Raw genomic sequence first — 25,940 nt, 5'->3', positions numbered from 1 at the left:
ATTCCAAAATCTCAGAAATTGTATGATACAGATAAAAATGCTACTATATATTTCTAGAAATTTTAACATTTTAATAAAAATGTCTTCATTTTATTGAGAGTCAAAGGATAACCCAGTTAAGAGCACTTAATGGTCTTACAGGGGACCCTGGTTCAATTCTCAGTACCCACGTGACAGTTATCTCATAGCCATATGCAACTCTCATTTTAGGGAATCTTAGCCATACAAGAGTTTACATTGCAGTCTTATTTCACTGTATGCATGCATGCAAGCACTCGCACAGAGAGAGAGAGAGAGAGAGAGAGAGAGAGAGAGATTAATGTCTCCCAATAACTATACTTCTGTGTCTTTTAAAGTGTAGATGATAAAATGTCATCTAAGTTTGTTCCCTAAATCAGCCATGCCATGGTAAACAAAACACCTTTGGAAAAGATTATAGTCTCCCTCACTTTACAGCAATGCAAAGAAAGGATATTCTCTTTCTCCCAGAAAGGCCTGGCTCAGGATTATGGGTAATTATTTTAGGGTTATGGGTTATAGCTACACAGTTGCTCCTGGTTCACTCAATTGCTTATCTGCCCTAAAAATGACTTTCCTCTAAAACCCAGTTTCTATTTTCAAACATGATTCAAGCAGACTTCAGTGTTGTGACAAAAGATGAAATTAATACAGAGTAAAGTTATAAATAAAAGTTAACAATTTGTTTATCAAATGCAGTCCGAGAACAGATGAAGAGAGCACATAGTTTAGGAAGCAGGTGATTGATTATTTCTTCAATTCCTATTTTAAAAAAAAGTCAAAGTATATTATTATAGTTTTTAGGCAAGAACAAATACAGAAAAAAAATTGTCTGTCATTCTTAAAAGCTTGGAGCATGGGATTTGAGATGTTTTAGAAGGTCATATGTTACTTATTTTAATCAATTTTCTCTTTATCAAATTGGCTTCTTAATTCAGGGTTTTAATTCAAACCAGCTTCATGCAAGGCTTGGCTGTCAGCACAAACTTAAGAAATCACAGTTGACTGTATGATAAATGCACACTTCTCCTGTTTTCTGCTATGTCTAGATCTTGGGTACCCCCCATAAGACCACCATGGAGACAAAATCCCATATGTTAAAGCAAAGACCCTTTGTTTGCAAGCTCAGTGCTTGGGCTCTCTTTCCTATGCAGCAGTGAGAGCGGAGAGCCCAGAGCCCAGGCAGGGAGGGTTTTTTTTTTTTATCATAGTAGAGGTTGAGGTGAGGGGATTTCCAGGGTTCACGACCCTAATTGGAGACTCTGTTGTCATGATCTTTGAGTACAGCCAGATTATGATCTTATATAATACCTTTTTGGTTCTGCACAAAAAGGTCAAGTGTCTTATTGCAGAACTATTTTAGTTAATAAATTTATCAATTGACAACTCTGAACCTATTTTCCTGGTATGTCAATGGGCATTATAGTTGGCCATCTTGCCTCCATGCCAGAGAGTTTCCTTTTAACTAAGCATTTCAGCATTTTCTGGACAGGGAACATGGGACGATGTGTTCTCTTCTGGAACTGTTTCTAGATGACATTGGGGCACTGTTGTCAGGGCACCAAAAAGAAGGAAAAGCTAATCAAAGGATGAAAGGCTAGTCAAAGACTGGGCAATATGGCATCTATCAGAAGTATATGGCTATCTGAACGTGCAGAGACAGGGAACAATCACATTGGCTGGGCTGTTCCTCATCAGCTTTTAGCAACTCTAGAGCTCACAGTCATCTGGAGCAGTGTAGTCAGCAATTGAAGCTTGGAGGTGTCTGCCAGCCAAGTAGAAACCTGATGAGACAAACTTAAACTATGAACAGAAGTTAAAACTTATGAACTTATTTGGAACCCTTAGGACCACATTCCTAGTAACTGGGAAGAGCAGGAGTCCTGAGACCAGGAAGGAGAAAAAATTCCTTAGGAATAAGCTGTACTTATCTGGGGTCCTTCTTACCTCTATGAAGGAGTTTCAAGTTTTATGACTCTTTTAATCCTCTGAGGCCTATATGAATTATCTTACAAAATGACATAAAAGGTTTAGATACATAAGTGTTTCCAACCTGTACTGAAATCCATATCATAGACAACGCAGGCAATGGGTATTTGCAAAACAGCAGAAGTAGACTCATACCTTTGAGTCCCGATAAGAACTACAGATTTGGGTTAAAAGCATGTACATTTCCTTCTGTCCAGAGAGCTAGATGTCAATTACACAGAGATTTTTGGCCTGATGAGAAGCACTTCTAGTTTTATATATAGGTATATTTAGATGGCAACTAAAATAAATCTAAAATATTGAGCTTGTGACTGAACAGTAAGTTGCTCTACCAACTTATCAGAACTCTATTAAATGTTTTAAGTTCTGAACTGTTATATCATAGAAGGGGAAGTCAATCTGAAACACTTCTCATACTCTAAATCATTTATTTATCTCTTTACGATTTGCATTTGTATCTTAAATCATTTTCTGAGATCCTCAAAGCTTACAAGCTTTCATATCCTCAGACCTTTCTTAGACCCATATTTAAACATTTATGATGTATTTCAACTTTTATATCTTAGAACATTTTCTTTAACATGAGCTAATAAGCTAGCTATAGTTTGTGGACAGATCCGGTTGTCTGATGCTGCCAAGCTGACAAAGTTATAGTTAGCCTAGCTGTCAATACTATCAGGGATCTGAGAAGGATAAATTATATCTGAGTGCAGACCAAGCAACTTCCAATCCTTTAAATGACAGGGACCATTCCATACCCAGGTCTTCATAACATTGGAGGCACAAGATTCATAGCAGCAGCATCTTCTTTGGCAATTAGACCCGTAAGACAGAGTTTTTCCTATGGAAGAGGGACACAGGAAAACTGACTTTATTTTCTCTAGGCAAAATTCCCCAGAGTCCTGCTGCATGTCCACAGTCTGAGCCAGGTCCTGGCAGAGGTGTTGCACTGGGGCATCTTTCCCTGTGGTCAGCATTGCCATAATCTAGGCAGAGACATTGTGGTGCCCCATACATAGTTTTCTTTTGAGACCTTGGGTTACTGCTAGGATCTGGGAGTCTGATATAATAACTTTTAGGTTACCATTTTAAATGCCATATTCTGCAGATCTCTGAAGTGTGAAGGTCATCTAGGTATATCTGAATAGACAAACTTTGTTTCTAGTTATTTGTTTTAAGTTCAACCCTGAAAAGATATGCGAAGAACTGAGTATATGAAAACACAATTATCCCTGTAATTACTTACATCAATACTTAGCATGACTACAATCAAAGAGCTTGATTATTTATAAAATGGCTATTTACTTATATTTTCTAACAGTCTACAATAAGTAACCTTAAAAACAATGATTATAAATTGAAGCTCTTCTAGTATCAAATACGGGTTCAGTAAAGAAACCAAAACAAAGTATCATTATAAAATATTTATATGACTCAGTTTATCCAAATAACTTAAATTTAACAATTTAGCAAAGACAAGGAGGCTAGGCATACATTCTTAAGCCTCACTGGTTCCTATTTCACAGTTCTGCCATTGTTATGAATCTTAATACAGACATCTGACATATAGGTGGTGGTCGTAGGCTACCCCTGTAAAAAGGTTTTTTCAACCCCCAACAGGTCAAAATTCATAGAATCAGAAGCTGTTCCAAGCCCTTTGCCTTGGTCCTTGTCTTGCTGCATCCCAAGAAATGAACATCCCAGTTTCTAGTTAGTACTTGGTACTTATGGCTGTGACCCTAATTTTTAGCCTTTTACTTTAAGTCCAAATATTAACAATATAGAGCATTTTATAAACTTAAAATGTCCCATAGACCTACAAATCTAAATATTTTAAAAACTGTTCTTAAAAAGGTTAAGATCTCTTAAATGTCTTTTTGCACTATCAACAATAAAATACCTTCTTTTATTTTAAGAGGGAGAAAACATGGCATAACCACAATCTATATAAAGTAAAACCAAACTCCAGAGTGCAAACAATCCCAAAGTTCAATATCATCTACAATCCTTTTGGTTCTTTTACTTAGAGACTTGGATTATTTCTTTGGCCTTACCTTTGGCAGCATATATATAGTGTGCCTTCTAGATCTCAGTCTGCTCCATTTCATTATAGCTAATGCTTCTGGTGACTGTCATCTAGATGACTCTTAAGTTACAAAGTTTAGCTGCCAGAGCAAGGTACTTTCTTGTGTATAAAAGCACCGAGGTACAAATTTTATATTTAACCTTTTTTATTTAACACATGTAGCCATCTCTTTAAATTCTCTAGAAGCTTGCTGTTCAATACTTGGCAAAGTCATAAGTACTTAGGTGTAAGTCTCCAAGTTAGCTTTTTGTTAACCTGAATAGAGCTTTATAACCTTTAGTAAAAGATGGTTGCCAGCTACGTGGCTGCTTATGAGGTCACCAGCAAAGATGGAGGAAAGCCACATGGTTGCTGTTTAAAGCATGATTTTTCTAAACAATAATTACTTGCACACATACACACAGTTGGATCCAAGTTACATACACATACATACAATTAAAGCTTGCTGACATTTATGCATAGAGTTAAATCCAAGTCACATACACACACACACATATATCTCTATTTTTAACATAAACAGTTTTCAATGAAGAATCATCAGCTATTTTTAAAATGAAAACCAACCATAGCTAACTTTTAAATTCAGTATTTGCAGGTATAAGAAACCACAACAAACATAGTTCACATCCCCTCCGACCTTCTACCACCTTCTATGTACTTTTATCCCATTCCTTTGATCCCTCAGACATTTACTTAAGACAGGTTCTGCTTTTCTCTTCCTTTTTTATTTTTTTTTTAAACACAGAAACTCTTACCAAAGTCTTTCTTGTCATTCCCCTCAATAGTCTAGAATATATTGTAAAGCTACAAAATTTTAAACAAGAACAGAAATACACACACACACACACACACACACACACACACACACACATATATTATATATATATATATATATATATATATATATATATATATATATATATAAACTAAATTTGCATCAGCACTGTGCTAACATGAAGAAACTATTGGATTTTAATGATCAAGAGGGCAGCCCTGGCTATAGCATTATAACATAGCCACCACAGCTTAGCAGCCATAGGCAGTGACATTCCATTCTGCCCTTGGAGCTAAACCTTGGTCAGATTTAGACCCAGGGCAGGTCTTGGGAGCCTCACCCATCAGCATGGGAGATGGAGTGCAGCATGGGGACAGAAGACTACTGCCAACCCCAGATTCTCAAATGCACAAGAGCAGCCGACTGGAAGAAACTCCATGACCCAGCCAAGTGCTCCAAGCTACCTAAAGTCCCACCTGATCCATGCTGCTCCACCCTGTAGCTCCCTGCACGGGAGCCCAGCCCAGAACCTGCCAACCATGTCAGGGTCCAGTGGTGCTCGTTGCCCACCCTGGGTCCCAGCCATGCCTAGTCCCCATGGCAGCCTCTGGGCCCCCCTGACCACCGCCTGTACAGCTATGCTGCAAAATCTCTTCCCCACAGCTCTCTGAGCATGCGGGGTCCTGAACCTGCTGCATCTGGGCCCCTGCAGTGCTCACAGACTGCCTAGCAACCTGCTGGCAGCCCGGGTCCCTGAAGTAGCCCCTGGGCCACTGCAGCTGCTGACCACCTGACTCTGCACCACAACAGTGTGTTTCTCTGCCTGCTGCCTGTTCTCCAATCAGATAGCAAGGAAGCAATGGGGACATACTCTTAGTCTGTCCCAGTTCAACCAAAGGGGCTCTCTGTCCTTTCTGCTGCCCATCTGGCCCCAAAGGCTGTCCACAGGAGTAGGAATCACAACCACACACACAAGCCCAGGCATAAAACATGCATACATGTGGCCACATTTTTCACACATTCACACATTTATATAGGCAGGACATTCCAACAGAAAGGCAAGTAATTTTCTCAGGGGAACAGTGTCAGCTGATCACACGCAGATTTGGAATTCCCAACCCCTACTACACATAGACAGATGTGGGGTTCTCCATCCCCACTAATGTGGCCTGAGATGTCTTTCAGCCCCTTGTGATCACAGTCTGCCGCATAACCGGTCCTGATGACAATCACTGACTTAGGCTAGCCATAGGAACGAAACTGAACATAGACAGGACAGACAGACGCTTATAGGCTGGCTTCAGGCTCTACAGGCAGTGGTCCCGGTGGGCTTGGGGAATCCTGGACAATCCCCTAAATGTTATGCCCAGATTGTGAAGACCTAATCCCATATGTAAAAGCAAAGAGCCCTTATTTTCAAACTCAGAGCTTGGGCTCCCTGTCCTATACAGTAGTGAAAGCAGAGAGCCCAGAGCCCAGGCAGGGTGGAGTTTTTATCATAGCAGAGGTTGGGGTGAGGGCTTTCCAGGGTTTAGGAACCTGATTGGCCGACATTTGTTTGTGGTGTAGGGAATGTTTGGAATGTCAGGTATTTCTTCTTAGATGCAGGCCCCACTGAGTGGGGTCAGGTTATGACTTTTCCTGGGTCCAGGTGTTGCTTGCCAGAAGCTGTGTCTGAGCTTCTAAGCCTGTCATGCCAGCTGTGTGGTCAAGCTGTTTTGTGTCCTCCCCCCACACACACACAATTCTATATCATAAATTGCTAACATTTCAGTGATTTTCTTTTAACCTTCACAGACTATAGACTTCAAGTTGCCAGTTTTGGAGTATAACAATTAGTGATGGCCTTCTCTGTTTGTTTTCTCCCCAGTCTGTTCCCAGTATTCTAGAGGAGTGTTTGCCATTTTTGGACTCTATGACAAGAGGTCAGTGCACACTCTGACCTCATTCTGCAGTGCCCTACACATCTCCCTCATCACACCCAGCTTCCCCACTGAAGGGGAGAGCCAGTTTGTGCTGCAGCTAAGGCCTTCATTGAGAGGTGCACTCCTGAGCCTGCTGGATCACTATGAATGGAACTGTTTTGTCTTCCTGTATGATACAGACAGGGGTAAGTCCTATCTTTCTATATTAGAGGAGCTCTAACCTTCAGTCTGAGATGCATTTGTGTCATTTATGTGAATTAGCAAAAACATTTTGATCCTTAATACTTCTAAAGTGAGAGAATAGTTTGGGCATATCATCAATGTTTCAATTTCAACTATCATAAGAAGTTTCTAATTCAAAATGCTTCTAGTCTGGCATGGTGACTTTTCTCTTTGTTCCCAGCACTTGAGAGGCAATGGAAGAGGCAGGCAGATCTCCATGACTTCTAGCCTGGTCTAAGTAGCAAGTTCCATCCAGGCCAGCTGGAGCTACACAGTGAGACACTGTCTCCAAGCAAAGCAAAACAAAACAAGCAACTTCTTATTTCTGAGCAAACCAGCTCTGCAAGTTTGTTAAATTAGGGCCACAGAGAAAAACAAACCAAGGCTCCATCAGTGGCAATTCTCCCAGAACACTCTTAGATTTCTAGTTCACCAAACTATGTGAAAACATATCAACTGAATAACTCTATTGCTAATTGTCCAGCAGGGTGTTCAGTAGATCAAGCAGTTCCACAGCTGTGTATTTAAAGAATGCTTCAGATCTCAAAGTTGATGCTCAGTCCCAATGAGATAGCCTCTTGCCTCAGATGCCACCCACAAACTGTAGGTTATCTCTCTGTGCATTTGACCAACCAGCGTTGAATACATTTTTATCATGCTGCACATCAGGGTTCTAGTGACTGTCTCACTCTGCTTGATTAATTAGCAAGATCAAATCACAGAACTCAGGATCTCTTTGCTTATGTCTTATATACTGTAACATTATATAATTGTTCCAAGGAGAGTATGTTTGGCAAAGCACAGAGGGAAAAATTTTCCTTTGACTTTTTTTTGGCATACCTTCTTTGGTCTGTTTCATTTCTGGTTAGCATTATATTTGTAGAAATGTTTTGTTGTTGTTGTTGTGTTTTTTGTTTTGTTTTGTTTTTTGTTTGTTTTTGTTTTTTGTTTTTGTTTTTGTTTTTGCTCATTCCATAATGTATTTTCAGAAATCTAGCAAATGATATTGTGGATGGTATTGTATATATGTGTCCCATCTCAAAACAATTCAGTGCCTGAGGTAATGATAGACAGGCAGAAGAATGTGTTTGTATAGGTGAAGGTTGCATCATATTGTTCTATGTCTACTTTAGGGGCTTTACTGCAGGTGTGTTTTTTTTTAATGTGTAAAACCCATTAAATGCTAATTTAAAATAATATAGGAGAGTGGATGTGGTGATATTTTATTTGTGCTGAAATGTGGTGATATTTTATTTGTGCTTTAATGAAGTTTGCCTGGAGATCAGAGGAAATAGCAAACCATTTTAAGTAAACATATAGGTCAGGCAGTTGTAGCACACACCCTTAATCCATTCACTTAGCAGACATGGTCTCTGTGTGTTCAAGGCCATACTAGGGAAGAGAGAAAAGTGTGGTGACACATGCCTTTGGTCTGTACATACAGTCAGTGACAAGGAAGTGAGGTAGCTAGTCTAACATAGCCAATGAGAGGGCAGAACAGCAAGGCAATAAAAGCCTGGGTAGACAGGAAGTTGTGGCATTTTGGAAGCTGCAGTGTTGGTGAGGTAGGTTGGCTGGTGGCTCTCACTATTTCCCTGATCTAAGGCTCTGGTTATTTCATTTATAAGACAGTTTAGCAATTTGTATTAGAGGTGGAATAGCAGTAATACTAAGGAAATTCACATTAGTGTCAACTCATATCACAGTAAAAGTACTGATAACAGCTTCTTTGAAACATTTTCCAGATAGAATTAAAAGAGTACAGGAAAGGGTATGCTCAAAGGTCAACACGGAACTTTTAGTATGTACAGTATATATTGTAAGTGTCATCTGTAGTTAGAGTTTTCCTGCCTGGCCCAGTCAGGACAAATCTCTCTTACCCGCCAGTCCCATAGTCGCTCCGACCCAACCAAGAAAGCACACAGAAACTTACATTGTTTAGAAACTGTATGGCCGAGGCAGGCTTCTTGTTATCTACTTCTTCTCTCTTAAATTAACCCATTTCTGTTACTCTATACTTTGCCACATGGCTTGTGGCTTACCAGTGTCTTTACATGTTGCTTCTCATGGCGGCGGCTGGCAGTGTCTCCCTCCAGTCTTCTACTTCCCAGAATTCTCTACTCTCTTGTTCTACATATACTTCCTGCCTGGCCACTGGCCAATCAGAACTTTATTTACACAGAGCGATATCCACAGCACTTCCCCTTTTCTTTTTTTTTTAAAGGAAAGTTTTAACTTTTACATAGTACAATTACATATAACAAAACAATTATCAAGCAAGAATTATAGTTACAATATTAAAGAAGATATTCTATCTATCTTATATTTGTGAGTCTAAGGTTTTATATCTAACTTATCTTTTATCATAATTGAGGAAATTATAACTATCTAGTCTTCAACCACATCAAAGACCTCAGAAGGATATAATATTACCTGAGAACCAGGAGAAGGATGCAAGCATTTTTCAGGAATCTTGCAAGAGTAGACAGAGACAGCTGGCAGCCTGGACAGTCACCTAATGTTCCTTTGTAAAGTTGGGGCATTTGTCTTCAGCCCACAGGGCTAGTCTCTCGATCACTTCTCTCAGTGTCCTGTAGAATGTCTGGCATTTTCCTCTGCAAAGCAGGAACCTGAAGGACCATTTTGTCAAGCAAAGTTTAGTGGTCACCTTTCTATGGGTCCTGCATGTCCAGTCGATCAAGCAGTCCAGGCAAGAACAGTTTCTTGCTCAAATGGCTATTTTTGCAAAGGTGAAGATAAGATATGAAGTGTCTTCAATGCCCATCCTCCTTTCTGAAGTAAATTGGTGCTGCCAGGAGCAGACATGTCTCACTGTCCAGAAAGTCTAAATTTTAAAAATATTTTAAATGCCATATTCTGAAGGTCTTTGAAGTATTTGAAGATTACCTATCTATCTGAAATATCTCTGTGTATATCTAGAAGACTTAACTAACATGGCTACAAGTATGATTATCCTAGATGATTAATTATTAATCTATTTTTAATTATCCATTACAATTTTAAGTGAGCTGTACAAACATAATATCTTAAACAAAAGTAGAAATATACACACAGTATAACAAAATTAACTTTAAGTTTGTATCAATAGACTAAAATCTAAACCAATGTAAAACATTTTAAAGAAGTTGTTGCTCTTTAGAAGTAAGTTCCCTAATCTACCCATTCATCCTATTATATCTATATCATATTCCCCTTTCTTCTTTAGAAAGAGATCTCATTTATAATCAACCTGCTTTAAAGAAAAATATTGGTTTTTCTCTGTCCCACACCAGAGGGCTCTTCTGATTTGGGACACAAGAATCTCTTAACCTTTTCTTTTAGCAACATGTCTGGGTTTAGAGAAGGAGTGAGCCAATTCCATCTCCAAAGCCAGCTTGATAATTTTGGGAATGTGGGCGTAGTTTCTGTTACTACTTCCTGCTGGAGGGGGGCGCTGTATCTTATGGGGATACAAAGAAAATTTTAGGATTATAGAGTAGTCCATTAGGGTGAACCTCTGAGCCAGTTGCCTTGAAACCATTCTGGATGTCAGATCATCTGGGCCATGGTGTCATTGGAGACCTTTCAGGTGGTCTTGGCTGATCAAACCTGATGTATCTTAATCTGGAACAAATCCATAGCCTCTGGCTTTCTGTGGAAACAAAAGCAGAGACTCCTTTCCAAAGCAACATATCCTTATATCCAAATTTTGAAGTCAAGGTACCTTTAAAATTTACATTTTTGTTTAACTCAACAGCTTTTATGATCAAATCTTTTTCAGTGGTTAAAAATCCCAAAGACAAGACAAACCAGATTCTCTGTGTAATATCCATTTTTGTAAGACTGAAACACTGCTATGGCTGCTGGCTCCGCCCACCTCAGCTTTCCAACATGGCGGTGGTACAGTTTACCTCCAGCTCTGGGTCTGGAACCATGTGCACCATCAACTCTCAGAAGCAGTTCTATCAAAGCAGTGCATAACCCAGAAACCCTTTTTTTTTTTTTAACAAAAACAAAAACAAAAACAAAAACATAAACAAAAACAAAAAAAACTAGCAAAGGCTAAATCCACCATGCAGCAGAGTAAAGTGCAGTTTGTAGACTCCTCATTCCCACCGCACTGCAGGTCAGACGCACACGCCAGAAACCTGCCACAGTAGCTCAAACCGGCAGGCTACCGCTACCTTGAGAAAGACAACTAGGAAGCTGTTTTTAGCTCCGTTTTAGAATCTTTTTTCTCAGGTTTTAGGTGGAAATTCTTGCCAACACGTTGGACACCATTTGTAGTTAGAGTTTTCCTGCCTGGCCCAGTCAGGACAAATCTCTCTTACCCGCCAGTCCCATAGTCGCTCAGACCCAACCAAGAAAGCACACAGAAACTTACATTGTTTAGAAACTGTATGGCCGTGGCAGGCTTCTTGTTATCTACTTCTTCTATCTTAAATTAACCCATTTCTGTTAGTCTATACTTTGCCACATGGCTTGTGGCTTACCAGTGTCTTTACATGTTGCTTCTCATGGCGGTGGCTGGCGGTGTCTCGCTCCAGTCTTCTACTTCCCAGAATTCTCTACTCTCTTGTCCCACCTATACTTCCTGCCTGGCCACTGGCCAATCAGAACTTTATTTACACAGAGCGATATCCACAGCAGTCATCCTCTTCATTTTCTCAGTCTTTATTTACTAATTACTACATTTGATAACATTCTGGTGATATCAGCTTCTTTTTTGTTACCCCTTTCAAATAGGACTAGAATGGCATAGGTCAAGGGTAGCCACACCCTATGCAGTGACCCTTATAGATGAACAATCTTATTAAATAAGAAACACAGAGCCAATTGAAGAGTTAAAAGCCCAAGAGGTCAGAGCAATAGCTAAGCGCTAAAAACCCTTCCTTACCTTTCACTGCTGCTGCTGTCTTTCCCCTCAGCAAGAGACCTACTTCCTGTGTGTCTCTCCTTTTATTGACTTTCTGTTCTGCCTTCTCATTGACTGTAAATCCAACCACATGACCTCCTTGTCACTGCCTGTCTATAAAGACCTCCAGGTCTTCTATGGTTGGTATTGAGATTAAAGGTGCCTGTTTCCATGCTGGCTGTATCCTTGAACACACAGAGATCTGCCTAGCTCTGCCTCCCAAGTGCTGGGATTAAAGGTGTGCACCACCACTGCCCAGTTTCTGCTATGGCTTGTTATTAGCTCTGACCCCCACACAACCTTATTTATTAACAGACAAATAAAATCACATTTCAGTACAAATAAAATTTCACCATAGACCCTGGTCCAATTAAGAGAGGAATGATTAATTCTCCTCTTTGTCTTCTCCATATCTGGTTACTAATTGTCACACTTGCTAATATTCTGATTTCTACCAGGGCTGCACTGCTTGACTCCCAACCCCATTTTATAGAAAAAATAAGATAATTGGCAAGTGAAGGCAAATGAATTAAGAATCTTCCAGATTCTATGCAAATATAACATGAGAAAGTATTAATAATTTGATCTTACTTCACTGAAGTATGTCCTAGATCAGGAAAAGAAAATCTTTCCAAACCATAAACCAAACACAAAAAATTTCCTGAAATCTTAAATTTTCTTTTGGTAAATCTCCATTAAAACACTCAAGCAAGTATCTGTATTATAATGAATTCATCGGGATTTAGAATACATTTTTATAATTAATCCAAACACATCTAGTTATAAACATTGACTTATATATTTGTTACCTCTTGCTAAGAATAAGGATAATCCATTCCCATAGGAGGAAGATAGCCATATGTGTAACTTCACCTTATTGTTTGACCAAGGACAGCAAGATAGCCAAGAAAGATGAGGGTATGTAAACAGCCATAGAGAGTCTTGTAACTGAGATAGGATCAGTAGGCAGAAATGGGCAAGGAGCCTCATTCTCTCCATAGTAGAACTTTCAGATGATATGATGTTTAGTTCTTGCCCTTCTTAACTCACAGCTCCACAGGCTGGCACCATCTTGGGTTTAAAAAGGGAATAATGGGCTGAGAATAGAAATGATGAAGCCAAATCAGTGAGCCTCCCTATTATGGAAAAAGAGAGATCCATGCTTTCCCATTGTGTTCTACTGTTTCTGATTAAGTCTAGAGGAGTTACATTGAGGAAGAATGTAAGAGCTAGTAAGAAGATGGGAAGAAGAGCTATGAAATGTCATCTCCTGGGGTAGATGTAGCCAAACAATCACGAACTCATAGTAGCTACAGATGTCTGATGCACTCTCTTTACCAATAATGGATACATCAGCACAGGCATGGATAGAAAATAGAGCCCTACCCTTACTGATAAACTATTTAAACTATTAGCTACTGATGGATTCAGGAAGTGACAAAGTGTCTTGAGTTGTGTGCCTACTGATGATCTCACTTGAGTGCAATGGACACTTCCAAATCAATAATCACACAGTTGCACCTGCCTAAACCAAATGGATCACCAAGCAAAGCCAAAGTCATGAGCCTTGGAAAGAGATAGGTAGGGGAAAGGGAGAGTTGTCCTAGAAAAAAGGGAGATAGAGGGACTTGAGAAGAGAGTAATCAGAACACATTATATTCTTATATTAAATGATCAAACAATAAAATTAATAAAAGTGCAGCAAAGAAAATTTTGGAGGAATTGAAGGTAGAGAGATGCAAGTTAACCTGAATGAGTGCTATAATCTAACAAGGACTGCCAAAGAAGGGGATTGAGCAAAGAATAATAAACAATGGCAAAGGTGACCACAGAAAAAATAAAGCAGAGCAAATAGGAAAATAAGCTGTCAGTTGACAGAAAGTCCTGTGTAGGTGGAGTTTTCTCCAGTCCTGCCTGGCCCAGCGTCAGGACAAATCTCTCTCACCCGCCAGTCCTGCAGCGGCTTAGACCCAACCAAGTAAGCATGCAGAGACTTATATTATTTACAATCTGTATGGCCATGGCAGGCTTCTTGTTATCTAGTTATTATATCTTAAAATAACTCATATCTGTTAATCTATACATTGCCATGTGACTCGTGGCTTACCGGTATCTTAACATCTTCTCATGGTGGTGGCTGGCAGTGTCTCTCTGCCTCAGCCTTCTACTTCCCAGAATTCTCTTCTCTGCTTGTCCCACCTATACTTCCTGCCTGGCTACTGGCCAATCAGTGTTTTATTTATTAACCAATCAGAGCAACACATTTGACATACAGAACATCCTACAGCACTTCCCCTTTTCTTTTTTTTCCAAAAAGCAAGTTTTTAACTTTTATATAGTAAAATTTCAGATAACAAAACAATTATCAAGCAAGAATTAGTTACAATATTAAAGAAGATATCCTATCTATCTTATATTTGTGAGTCTAAGGTTTTATATCTAACTTATCTTTATCATAACTAAGGAAAATTATAACTATATCTAGTCTTCAACTATATCAAAGACCTCAGAAGGATATAATACTACCTGAGAAATGGGAGAAGGATGCAAGCAACTTTCGGGAGTCTTGTAGAGTAGACAGAGACAGCTGGTAGCCTGGATTGTCAACTAATGCTCCTTTGTAAAGTTGGGGCATTTGTCTTCAGCCCACAGGGCTAGAGTCTCTTCGTCACTTTTTTCAGTGTCCTGTTCCTGTATAATATAGATGGCTGGTGACCACTCATTAGAATAATACCTTCTAATATTTCTTTCGGAAACATGTGCTAGGCAAGCGCTCTACCACTGAGCTAAATCCCCAACCCCTTAAAATATTTTTTAAAAATTTAGACTTTCTCGACAGTGAGATATTCTGCTCCTGGCAGCACTGATTTACTTCAGAGAGGAAGATGGGCATTGAAGACACTCTGTATAAAGTTTATCTTCACCTTGGCAAAAATAGCCATTTGGGCAAGAAACTGTTCTTGCCTGGACTTTTTGATCAACTGGACATGCAGGACACATTGAAAGGTGACCACTGAACTTTGCTTGGCGAAATGGTCCTTTGGGTTCCTGCTTCGCAGAGGAAACTGCCAGACTTTCTATAGGAAAGGGGAAGTGCTGTAGGAAGTGTCTGTGTGTTTATTTTATAAGTGGGCTTTTGTACTAATAGGGGCTTGGTGGCACCTGGAAAGAAGCTCTCCAGCTACAGTCCTGAAGATGAATAGGTGCCTTCAGTGAGTTTTTGCTTCAGACAACCTTAGCCCTTAACTAAAACTGATACTATAGCAAGAAGTATTTTCGGTGAATGTTCATGGTTCACTCTTCATTCCATTGGTAACTATTTAGCCTTCCACAGATGAATTTTTTAAGAGACTATAGAAAAGAAATATTTCCATCAGTTTTTTACTTAGAATATATTTGAATTATGACTCACTTAAAAATCTGTTCTCTTTGTAAATCTCTTAAAATACCTTAAACACAACCTTGAAATGCCACCTCAGAAATAGAAAATAAACAGAAACTGAAATTAACATGAACATTTGTCACTGAAGCACACTAATGCTGTTCTTTTTCTGTAGTTTCACATACATCATAGTGAACTATCTTAATGTCTATGTAGATTTTCCCCCATGAAATGTATCTTACTTGAACCATTTTACTTACTTCATTTTTTGAATTTTAAGTTATTTTTATTATATTAACCACTATTCACTCAATCATACAGGAAATAATGGTAATAAAGGTATACAGTTTGCAAGAGTGTTAGTGAACACCTGTAATGTTTTACTCAGGAGCTTGAGGCAGGAGAAGTGTGAGCTAGAGGCCAGCCTTGCCTCATAATAAGTTCAAGGTTAACAAAGAAAGACCATGTTTTAAATAAATACAAAACAAAAAACAGAAAAATCAAAGTCTGCCTATCTTTTAAGTTTAAAAACCACTCTTTTAAAGTAAATTTATATTATAAAGACCCTCTCCCCAAAATAATTGTATTAATTTGCACAAAAACCATAAATGGTATATCATAAATTCAAAGGTTGTAAGTGCATAAAACAGTTATTGATTGGGGAGGACAAGATAAGGGTAAACAGTGGCCATCTGCGGCAGGTGCATGTTGCTATATTTACTATATTACTATAACTGGGATGGTGGGTAATATTTGAAGGGTAAAACAGCAAAGGATAAAACTAAATAGCCAACATTTTTATTTTAATCAAAACATTTCTTTAATAATCCCTGGACTGAACACCAATGTTTCTTGTCAAAAAGCATGGAAAGAAGGTGGGTTTAGGCTTACTATTCCTCAAGAGAACACAGCTATACAGTGACAAAATAAAATCACTGGGTCAGAAATTACAATAGCCAAGGTGCTCATCAAACCCAGAAGCACATGACCAGTGATGCCATATGTCCATAAAGGGCACAGACATGTCCTCAAGAAGAGGACCATTGGAGCAACACAAGCATTAGAAGTGGGCACAAAGAACATCCCATATTACCAAGAGCCCCTTACATGGTTGCAATTAGTGCAAATAGACAGGCTGAAAAGTGAATTAAATATAATTGAGGTTTTTCTAATTTGACATAGAGAAATATATCCTGAATCCACTCTAATATTCTGTACAAATCAAAAGGTTAAAGTTGTTGAATTATTCAAGAAATAACAACAGTCAAAGTATATCAGCCATAGTGGCATGTGTTAAAACATGAAAGACTCACATACGTGAGTTAGATCAATAAGCTTCTGAAAATGTCCTGGACCCTGAATGTTGGTAAAGATATTCCTCTACTGAAAGAAAACAGCAGTGTGGAGATCACTATGGAAGAGAAGGTCATCATACAGAATTACATCTGACTCCACACTCAAATTTCAGTAATTAGTATTTATCAGTTCCTTTTAAATTAAAAGTTTCTTTTCATTTGTCTGTTTGTTTGGTTAGTTGGTTGGTTGGTTTTTTTGTTTTTGTTTGCTGATTTTGTTTTGTTTTTAATGTGCATTGGTGTTTTGCCAGGGGTGTTGGGTCTCCTGGAACTGAAGTTACAGACAGTTGTCAGCTACCATGTGGGTTCTGAGAATTAAACCTAGGTCCTCTGGAAGAGCAGTCAGTGCTCTTAAAAGCTGAGCCATCTCTCCACACCCCTACACCCATTGATTTTCTTAACTGAAGCTGTTAAACATCTAGAATAATAGTCATTAAACTACAACCAAGGGAGTGGATTTAACTACTTCTTGTCAACAAAAATCTTAGTGGAACACACCACAACCAACCTTTGTATGTTGTCTATGGCTGCTTTCAGTGTCCTTCTCCAGTTTCATTTTCTCTGTCACACGTATCAGCTCTTTTCTTTCTGTGTGCTTTACTTATTTAATGATGGCTATATTACAGTAGGGCATTTGGTTGGTTTAGTCACTGAAATATTCTCAGGATCTTGAATTATATCTGGGACACTGAGAGTGCTTCAGATATACATTTTTTAACATGGGTAAAAATAATTGACAGGAATAATGAAGGACTGGGGCATGCATATTCACTTGACAATTTTCATGGAAATGGTTGGTTCATTTGGTTCAGAAGCCCAGGAATACACCCAGTGGGTGGCTTTTAGGACATATAGAAACTCACAGCTTTTTGCTATCCCTCACACTTTACTAAATTATCTTTAATTGACTAAGCAAATTAATGTTTGTTTTAGATCATACTTTAGAGTTGGTAATACTGTGTTATGGCTTAGAAAGATATAAAATAGGTAGGGAAACTCTAATAACTTGCTCTAAATTCAACAAGCTTAAGCCCAGTGTATATTGATGGCTTGTGTATGGATTTTGGGTGAAGAACTATAATGAACAGAAATATGAGTAGAAAGGCAAAACTATGAATAAATCAAAAGGTTATCAGATAAATCAGAAAAAAAAATGTCTTAAGTGGTATCTGAGATTTATTGGAGCATTTATATGATAATAGGAAGTGCTTTTACAGTATAACCATGTCAAGCCTGGGCTACAAGCCTTACACATATAAACTCATTCATTTGGAATTAAGCATATGATACTGTTTTCATTTTACAGAAGGGAACACTGAGAACCATCATGGCTATAAACTTGTTCAAATTCACACAGGGACTTAGTGGCCAGTTAAAGTTTTCTTTGAAGGCAATTAGAATTCTGAATCTGTACTATGAACAACTTTGTTCTGCCATGAAGACCTCCATCTTTACTTTAAAACAGAAATATGCAAAGAGAATTATAGAAAAAGTAGGCTCTTGACAATTAGATACTCTACGTCTTGAGCAACCCTAACAGTTCCTGAAAGGCTCAAAAAGGAAGGAAGGAAAGAAAGGAAGGAAGGAAGGAAGGGAGGGAGGGAGGGAGGGAGGGAGGGAGGGAGGGAGGGAGGGAGGAAGGAAGCCACTGATCCAGATATCTCTGCTTCAGAATGTATTTCAGCATGGGCATCTGAGTTCTGCTGCTGCCGTGTGTGCTCTCTTGCATGGCCACAGGTGTTGGCTGTATGAAGAGAGCACACAACAGCAGTGACAAGGAAGGCTCAGTGGGAACTTCCAGCATGGGAGCTGATGCCAAGCCCACTACTGAGTCAACATGCATGTGCCAGTTTTCTTCCAAATGCTTTTCTATTGAAGAAAAGCAAACGTCTTCAATGAGAGTAATGGAAGTAAACAGATTAGAGTCTAATATTGAATTTTAGGAAATATAAGCATTGCTTTGGTGTCCTTGAAAAAAAATTCAAGAAAGGGAAAAAAGAAATCATACTAGATACCTTAAAGGAAAAAAATAAAATCAAACAATACACAGAAGCTTAAGGGAAAGGAGCTCCAGTTCCTAATATATTGTCATTCTGTACAATTACATAAATACCTGTGAGTGATCTACAGTGTGCACTGTACTTAGTAAATCCACATATAAACTGTAGATATGCACAGAAAAGAGAAATCAGGATTTACAGACAGAATATCAAGTTTCCAATTTGAGACTAAGTAGAGGTTAGAATTCAAAATAGCATATAAAATGTTAATGGAGGCTTTTAGGTAAAAGAATAAGAATGCATCCCAGGGAGATGAATTGAGATGAAAAGAAAAGCAAGGAGTTGGGATCAGCAGGAATGGCAAGTAGTCCACATTAATATGAAGCAATGCCCAGCAAGTGAGCTCTGAGTCATTAAGGAGCACTATATCCTTGGATTCTCTAGCTCCAAGTCAGAGACAGGACATTGGTGTTTGGTTAGTGCTTAGTGAATAGCATCCTCCTGTAAAGCTAACCATGCTCTAACTGAGGCACTGCAAAACAGATTCCAGGACAGCATGGGGTATAGGAGCCTTTAAAAAAATAAAATTATGGTGTTGTACAAACAGTAAATAACTCAGTTTTTGCTCAGGAAGAGAGAGTGTAGGATAAGTGATTCCACCAGGGAGAATGAGGAGGATGAAGAGGACCGGGGTTAGGACAGCTATGAATTGGAATATGTTGGATGGTAAAAGCCCTACCTAAGAATTTGGAAAATGTGCCCTAGGTGAAGTAACACCAATGGTTATTTTAAAATAAATTAATTTATGATTAAAGTTCATACTTTAGACACTGAACCATCGTAGAAGATTCTGCGACAAGAAAATGAACTGTAATGTCACATTGTAATGTGTAAAAAGGTAAAAAAGAGCATCATGTAATACATATGTAAGTGCTAAGAAGATGTGGGGTGCATGAGTCAGTGAGTGGGTCGGCTTCAGTCAGAGTTTATCATATGGATTTGTAGCCAGATCTTATTTTTAAAGATGTTTGCTTTGAGTTTGATTTAAAAAATGAAAGAAACAAGATATAAACTACAACTTGAATTGAATCCTGGATCCCTACAATCTCTATGTATTTTTATCACATAGCCCATATGCTAGTGAAAATATCAATATGTCCATTTCATGTATTAGTCCTTATTATAGTCAGGTATATATAGAACAAAGATGCTAATGAGCTCTAGTTTGCTATGAGTTTATGGTGTACCTAGCATATCAAAACAAAGAAAGTTATATCCATGCTGAGGCCTTGCTTGAATTCTGAAGCCCTTTATTTAAAGACAATTTTTAGTTGTGGGTGGATATTCATCAAGTGGTTACTTTGCTCTATAGACTTTGTAAGTTTCCAAAGAAAAGTTATGTTCTTGAAAAAAATTATTAAAAAAATGAAATGTATTGATTAGTATCTTTATTAACTAGTACATGTTTGTCAAATTTTATGTGCTCTCTTCATTTGTAAAAATACATACAAATGCATTTTTACAACTTTGAGTACTTGGTCATATGTTTTTCAGCCTCTCTTCTATTCATCCAAAGTATTTCAAAAACTTACTTTAGCATTTTCTATAGTTTAGTTCTGAAAAGTTCTCTCTAAATCCTGTGTGTTAGAGGCTTGATCCCTCTCTTTATTGAGGGTTGATGGAAATCTCGTGGAGATGCTTAGGTCATTTGGGACTTATTCTCAAGAGATGGTGGAAACCTGCCTGTTTCTTGCCTCTTATTCACTTTTTGGTCATGAGACCAGTATTTCTGCTATATTACATGCTTTGCCATCATATGCCACCACAGACCCAAATCAACAGGCCACCTATATACTAACAAACACCTCTACAACTGTGAGCCAGAATAAACCTTCCCTCTTTGTAAATTAATTAATCCCAATTTTTGTTATAATGGAGAAAAGATGATTAACACTTCATTTTAATCCATACTTCTTTCTTGTGGGGAGTGGAGGGTTGAGACAAGGTTTCTCTGTGTATGCCGGGCTGTCCTGGAATTCCTTCTGTAGACCAGGCTGGCCTCAAACTCACAGCCTCTGCCCTCTTGAGTGCTGGAATTAAAAATGTACACCACCACCACCTGACTTAAACACTAATTCTTTAATAAACCTAATCACCCAATTTCTTTTGAGCCTAGAATGTCATGTATTCCTAAAGGAAAGGCATAGAGTAAGATTACTTGACTCCTTACCAGCTGACTAGAGCTCTCACTTCTGGTAAATGATTCCTTTGCTTACCCAACTGATTTACTCAAAACTCTATTACAGGTGTTTCCTAATTTTCACAGATATCAAAGTGGCATATTTTCTACTCATTTCTCTTCAGATCTCCTTACATAAAAATAAGAACTTCCACCATGAGACCCTCTAGAGTCTATCAACATCAAAATGCTCTGAATTTGCATCATTTCCTCCTAGTCAGTCCCTCTCACCATGAGGAAATAATCCTTCCCTGCCAAAACTAACCCTCCAAGTAAGCCATGGCTTTCCTCATACTCAAAGATGCTTCTTTTAAATTAGGAATTCATGGTCTTCTCTCTGCCCCACCCTACCTTATAAAATACACATAGTCCCCATGTTCTGTTCTATCATACACAGATGACCAAAATTTCAAAAAACCAATATTTTTTATAACGACTGTAATCTTACATATTATCTGCTTACTGGAGGATAGAAAAGGCATGTGGACACAGCATCCAATGAATGTGGTGATGGTATCACTGCTCCTCTTTCTCCATCTTCAAAGTCCTCTACTTTGCATTTCTAAATTTCTCTTCTCTTGTCACATAGCTTTCTCCACAGCATATGTTTACAATTAGAAAAGCCCAGATAAGTCAGGATAATCTCTAAATAAATCCTTAATTTAATATGATCAAATCAGGGGAAAATGTGTTTCCAAGTAAGCTAATAATCATGGGCTCCCGTGGGTTAACTGTATATTTTAGGAGAGTCCAGTTGCTCACATTGGACTAACATAATTATAAAACACAGTAACTAATTATGTATATAATTTTGAATGCCTTATAAAATACCCTTACATGAAGGAGAAATAGTTATGAAAACAAAGAAAGAGATCTGAAGGAAAAAGTAGATGGAAGAAATGAGAGAGCAACTCATCAGCAGAGTGCTTGCCTGCAGTGCACAAGGCCCTAGGTTCAAAATCCAGAGCTAAAAATCATAATTACAGATAAGACAACTATATTCTTAAGCTTTCTATTCAAAACTAAAACTGATTGGCCAATGATAATTCAATAAAACTAAGTGTTGACATGAGTTGGAATTAATGGAAACTAGATTTGTATGTGTGTGAATGTGTATGTATGAATATAAGTGTGCATGTATATACGTGTTTATGTAGTTTAATTCAGGCAGGAAACAGAGACCACTACTTGGAGGACTCAGCTAACATCTAGCATGCAAACACATGAGCACACAGAAAACAAATATCATTAAGTGTTCTCATTTCTGTAGTAAGGAATATAGGAGATTTTAATTTTTTCTTTATTCTTATTTTATAATTTTTCTTTAAGTATTGGTTTTAAAATCATAAAAAAATAATTTTAAAGAAAAGCAAGGTAGTGTATAATAAATTTTAGACAGTATTGCTTCCAAACACATAACATTTTGACCTTTAGTTACATGTTTCAGTAAGCCAGAATTTTTTGTTTATATAGGATGATTTAAAAAATTACACAATAATGGCAGATAAATGATATTCAAGTATATCGCTCCTCAAAGACATCAAACATTTTTGTCTTTTTAATATCTGTTCATCTTCCCTCATACTGCCATATTTCATTTAAATAAAAACCTCAATTATTTGATTAAAAACACCTACTTTCCATTTTAATACATAGCTTCTCCACCTGAATTCATTCCTACATTGATGTAGTAACCATTCATCCCCATCATTCTATTTACTTGTTGGTTTATTATTGTGTGAGTGGGACTGAGCCATGCGAATGTCATAGCACAGATGTAAAGGTCTGAGGACAATTTTGAGGAGTCAGTTCTTTCCTTCCGCCTTTTCATGGATTTTACAGATTGACCTTAGGTTAGCAGGCTCATACAGCAAGTTTCTGCACCAGCCCTTTTCAATCATTTCACTGAGAGAAAAACGGGTGTAGAATAACAGATACAGAAATGTTCTTGGGGACATTTGGGTGAAACAACAGAAGTGCCACTTGTCAGGAAAATAGAGGCTTCAGAAGGCATAACACCAGGAACTGAAGGCCCAACAGTGTTAGAAAGGCCTCTTTCCTGCTTTATTCTTGGTTTGTGTGCTAAATTTCCAAAAAAAAAAAAAAAAAAAAAAGAAAAGAAAAGAAAAAAAAAAGAAAAAGAAAAAAACTCAATTGGCCTCATATGCCAAGGAACTATTTTACACAAACAACTGAAGACAGTCAGGTACTCATCTGCAGTCTGCACTGATGATTTTAAACATCATGCTGTTGTTGTTATTAATGTTTTTTCATTCTAAGTGCAGAGGTTTGATTTTGTAGATGATGCAGTTGGGAAAAGAGACCACTGTGTGCTGTACACAAATCTTTGGGGAGATCTTTGCAGATTTCTTGTTCTATATAAATGAAAACATTTAGAACAGCAAGTAAAGAAGAGGCATTTCAGAAGACAGACTCAACACTTGATCCCCTCACAGTTTTATAGTGTAGATCTCGGTTCATGCTCCACATGATCATAATAAACCAAGCATAGAATGATGATATGTATTTATACTCACATGAAAATATGATCATAGTAAAGTAAGCTTAGTAATGAAATGTGTTCAAACTCATGTGCAATAATTCACATTACAGTCTGAGAAAATCAATCATTTCTATTTGAGAGTAACCCTGTGGAATATAGAATGGCTTCTTTCATGAAGACACCTGTACTGACTGAATTGCCTCCTTAAAGTGATCAAGATATTAAGACGATAAAAATACTAAATGCAATCTAAGAGTAATAGATGCCAGATGCCTAGCCTGATATAGACACTGATGGCCTGCTTCAGTATCTTTTCCTGTACAGTCTTTCTATATAATTACGAAATATATACATTACTAATAATGGAAATAAAAGACTAAGTCACAGACTATCAATAGGTCAGATAAGTATGGCTATGAGCCATACATGATATAATCTGTGGTGTTAATAGAAGGAAAGAAAGCATCAGACATATGTAACAAAAGCAACCTGCATTCCAGAGGTCTGATGATGGAAATAAGAATTTCCCTTTTATAGGGTAAACATATTAAATCTCACAAACTGTAAGAGTGCCTTCAACATGACCTCCAGTCGCTGATAAACTTGTTGCTTCTGAGTTCAGAGGTTTGGTAAAGCTGACACTTAATAGTCTACTTAAATGCTGCTCGTGGAAATATTTCAATCTCACTGCACCTTTAGGAATTGCATAAAAAGAAATTTAAGACTGTGTAAGTGATTCAAGATCTCGTGTACTTTTTAGATTTATTTATGTTTTGTGTGTGAGTGTTTTGCCTGCAGGTGTCTATGCATACCACATGCATGTCAGGGGAGGTCAGAAGGCAATGTCAGATCCCTGATAACTGGAGTTAGGAATAGCTGTGAACCACCATGTGGAGATACTGGGAACCAAGCTTGGATCCTCTGCAAGAGCAACAAGTGCCCGTGACCCCGGAGCCCTCTCTCAAGATTGAGAACACATTTAGTGAAGACAGAATTGAAATTTTACTCTTCCTCACTCTCTTGACTGATTCCAGGTTGATGTAATTTGTAACACAGCTTCTGCAAAATGAAATAAAAGAAATGAACATAAGCAAGATTCAGTAATGAAAAAATTCTTTTTTTGTTTTTGTTTTTGGTTTTGGTTTTGGTTTTTGGAGACAGGGTTTCTCTGTGTAGCTTTGTGCCTTTCCTGGAACTCACTTGGTAGCCCAGGCTGGCCTCCTGGCCTCGAACTCACAGAGATCCGTCTGGCTCTGCCTCCCAAGTGCTGGGATTAAAGGCGTGCATCACCACCGCCCGGCTGAAAAAATTCTTAGCATTCTCAAAACAATAACATTCTTCTCCTACTTCTGGAAAATCAACCAGCTTAGTCCACAGATACTAACAACTCACAGTAATTTAGAAAACCAGCTGAGTACTGCTTTGTCAAACCTTTCTCTCTCTCTCTCTCTCTCTCTCTCTCTCTCTCTCTCTCTCACACACACACACACACACACACACACACACACACACACACTTCACAACTGGAGCTGCCCAACCTCTAACAAGTATCAGTGTTATCTGATTCCTCTCTTTAATCATCACAAAGATTTGACAGAGTTCATGGAAAGAAAAAGGTGTGGTGTGATTTTAAATCAGCTTCAAAACTGATCATGTATTCAAATTCCTGGTAACTGCTGGTAACTGGTACTGAACTAGAAGAATATGAGAAATTCTACTTCCTCTCTTATAATTTAAGGCTTCAATGTTAATAGTAGTCAGAAATGAACCATGTCTTCCCTCAGTACTCTTTTTTTGTCACTGAAGTTTCTACCAGACAACATCAAAACGCGAGATTCCCACAGAGGACACACCTGGCATTGGGCATACGGACTCCAACAATCCCATTTCCCTTTAAATTTGGCTTTGAGGGTCACCTTCATTCATCCCTGTACATTCTTCTATCTTCTGTGATTGTGCAGCTAAATTTTATTTAGTCATTGATGAAATTTCTAGGTAGATAATCTGTTTTTGCTTTGACACACAGTTTTAGGAACACATTTTCTTTTATATTGGAGATCTTTTCTCTGCTGTAGAAAGCAACACTTAGCACTTCTGCATTAACTTTAGCTTCTAAGGGAATAAATATGTTCTCTCATTAATATCTTTTTCATTTATAGCTAGATGTGAAATTCTACTCATATTTGTTGGAAAAATCACAATTGCCACAATTATTCAATATGCAAAATTATACACTGTAATTTCTATTTATTTTTAAACTCAAAAGTAGATCAAACCCTGACACCCAGAAAGAGACAAAATGAGAACCCTCTCCCACCCCCAAAGAGAGATTTATTTCTTAACTGCAGATTTATTTAATTTATAATTAACAAACGGCTTTGTGAAGACTTTTAGTTAAGGATTCAGGCTCAGACAGAACTGCTTATTAATTGTGAAATAAACAAATCTGAAAGAGGATAGTGAAAAATCATCTCCTCTTCCAAAGCTTGGACGACAGCTGGTAACTTTCTGAGCATTGGATCTGCACATGA

At 38.0% G+C, this 25,940-nt stretch overlaps 1 protein-coding gene across 8 annotated transcripts in view; it reads left to right on the top strand.

Annotated features, from left to right (window-relative positions):
- The window catches only part of Gria4 (glutamate ionotropic receptor AMPA type subunit 4), a 375,087-nt gene that overhangs the window by 138,063 nt on the left and 211,084 nt on the right, over nt 1–25,940 (top strand). For all 8 annotated transcript variants that reach the window (XM_036191822.1, XM_036191821.1, XM_036191820.1 and 5 more), the window contains exon 4: nt 6,739–6,978. In XM_036191822.1, the coding sequence (XP_036047715.1) occupies nt 6,739–6,978 (240 nt within the window). The remainder of the gene's footprint in view (nt 1–6,738; nt 6,979–25,940) is intronic.

Source organism: Onychomys torridus, chromosome 7 (assembly GCF_903995425.1).
Source record: "Onychomys torridus chromosome 7, mOncTor1.1, whole genome shotgun sequence".
In the NCBI taxonomy this organism is placed as follows: domain Eukaryota; kingdom Metazoa; phylum Chordata; class Mammalia; order Rodentia; family Cricetidae; genus Onychomys; species Onychomys torridus.
Note: the sequence above shows the minus strand (reverse complement) of the source record. Positions and strands in the feature narration are given on the sequence as shown.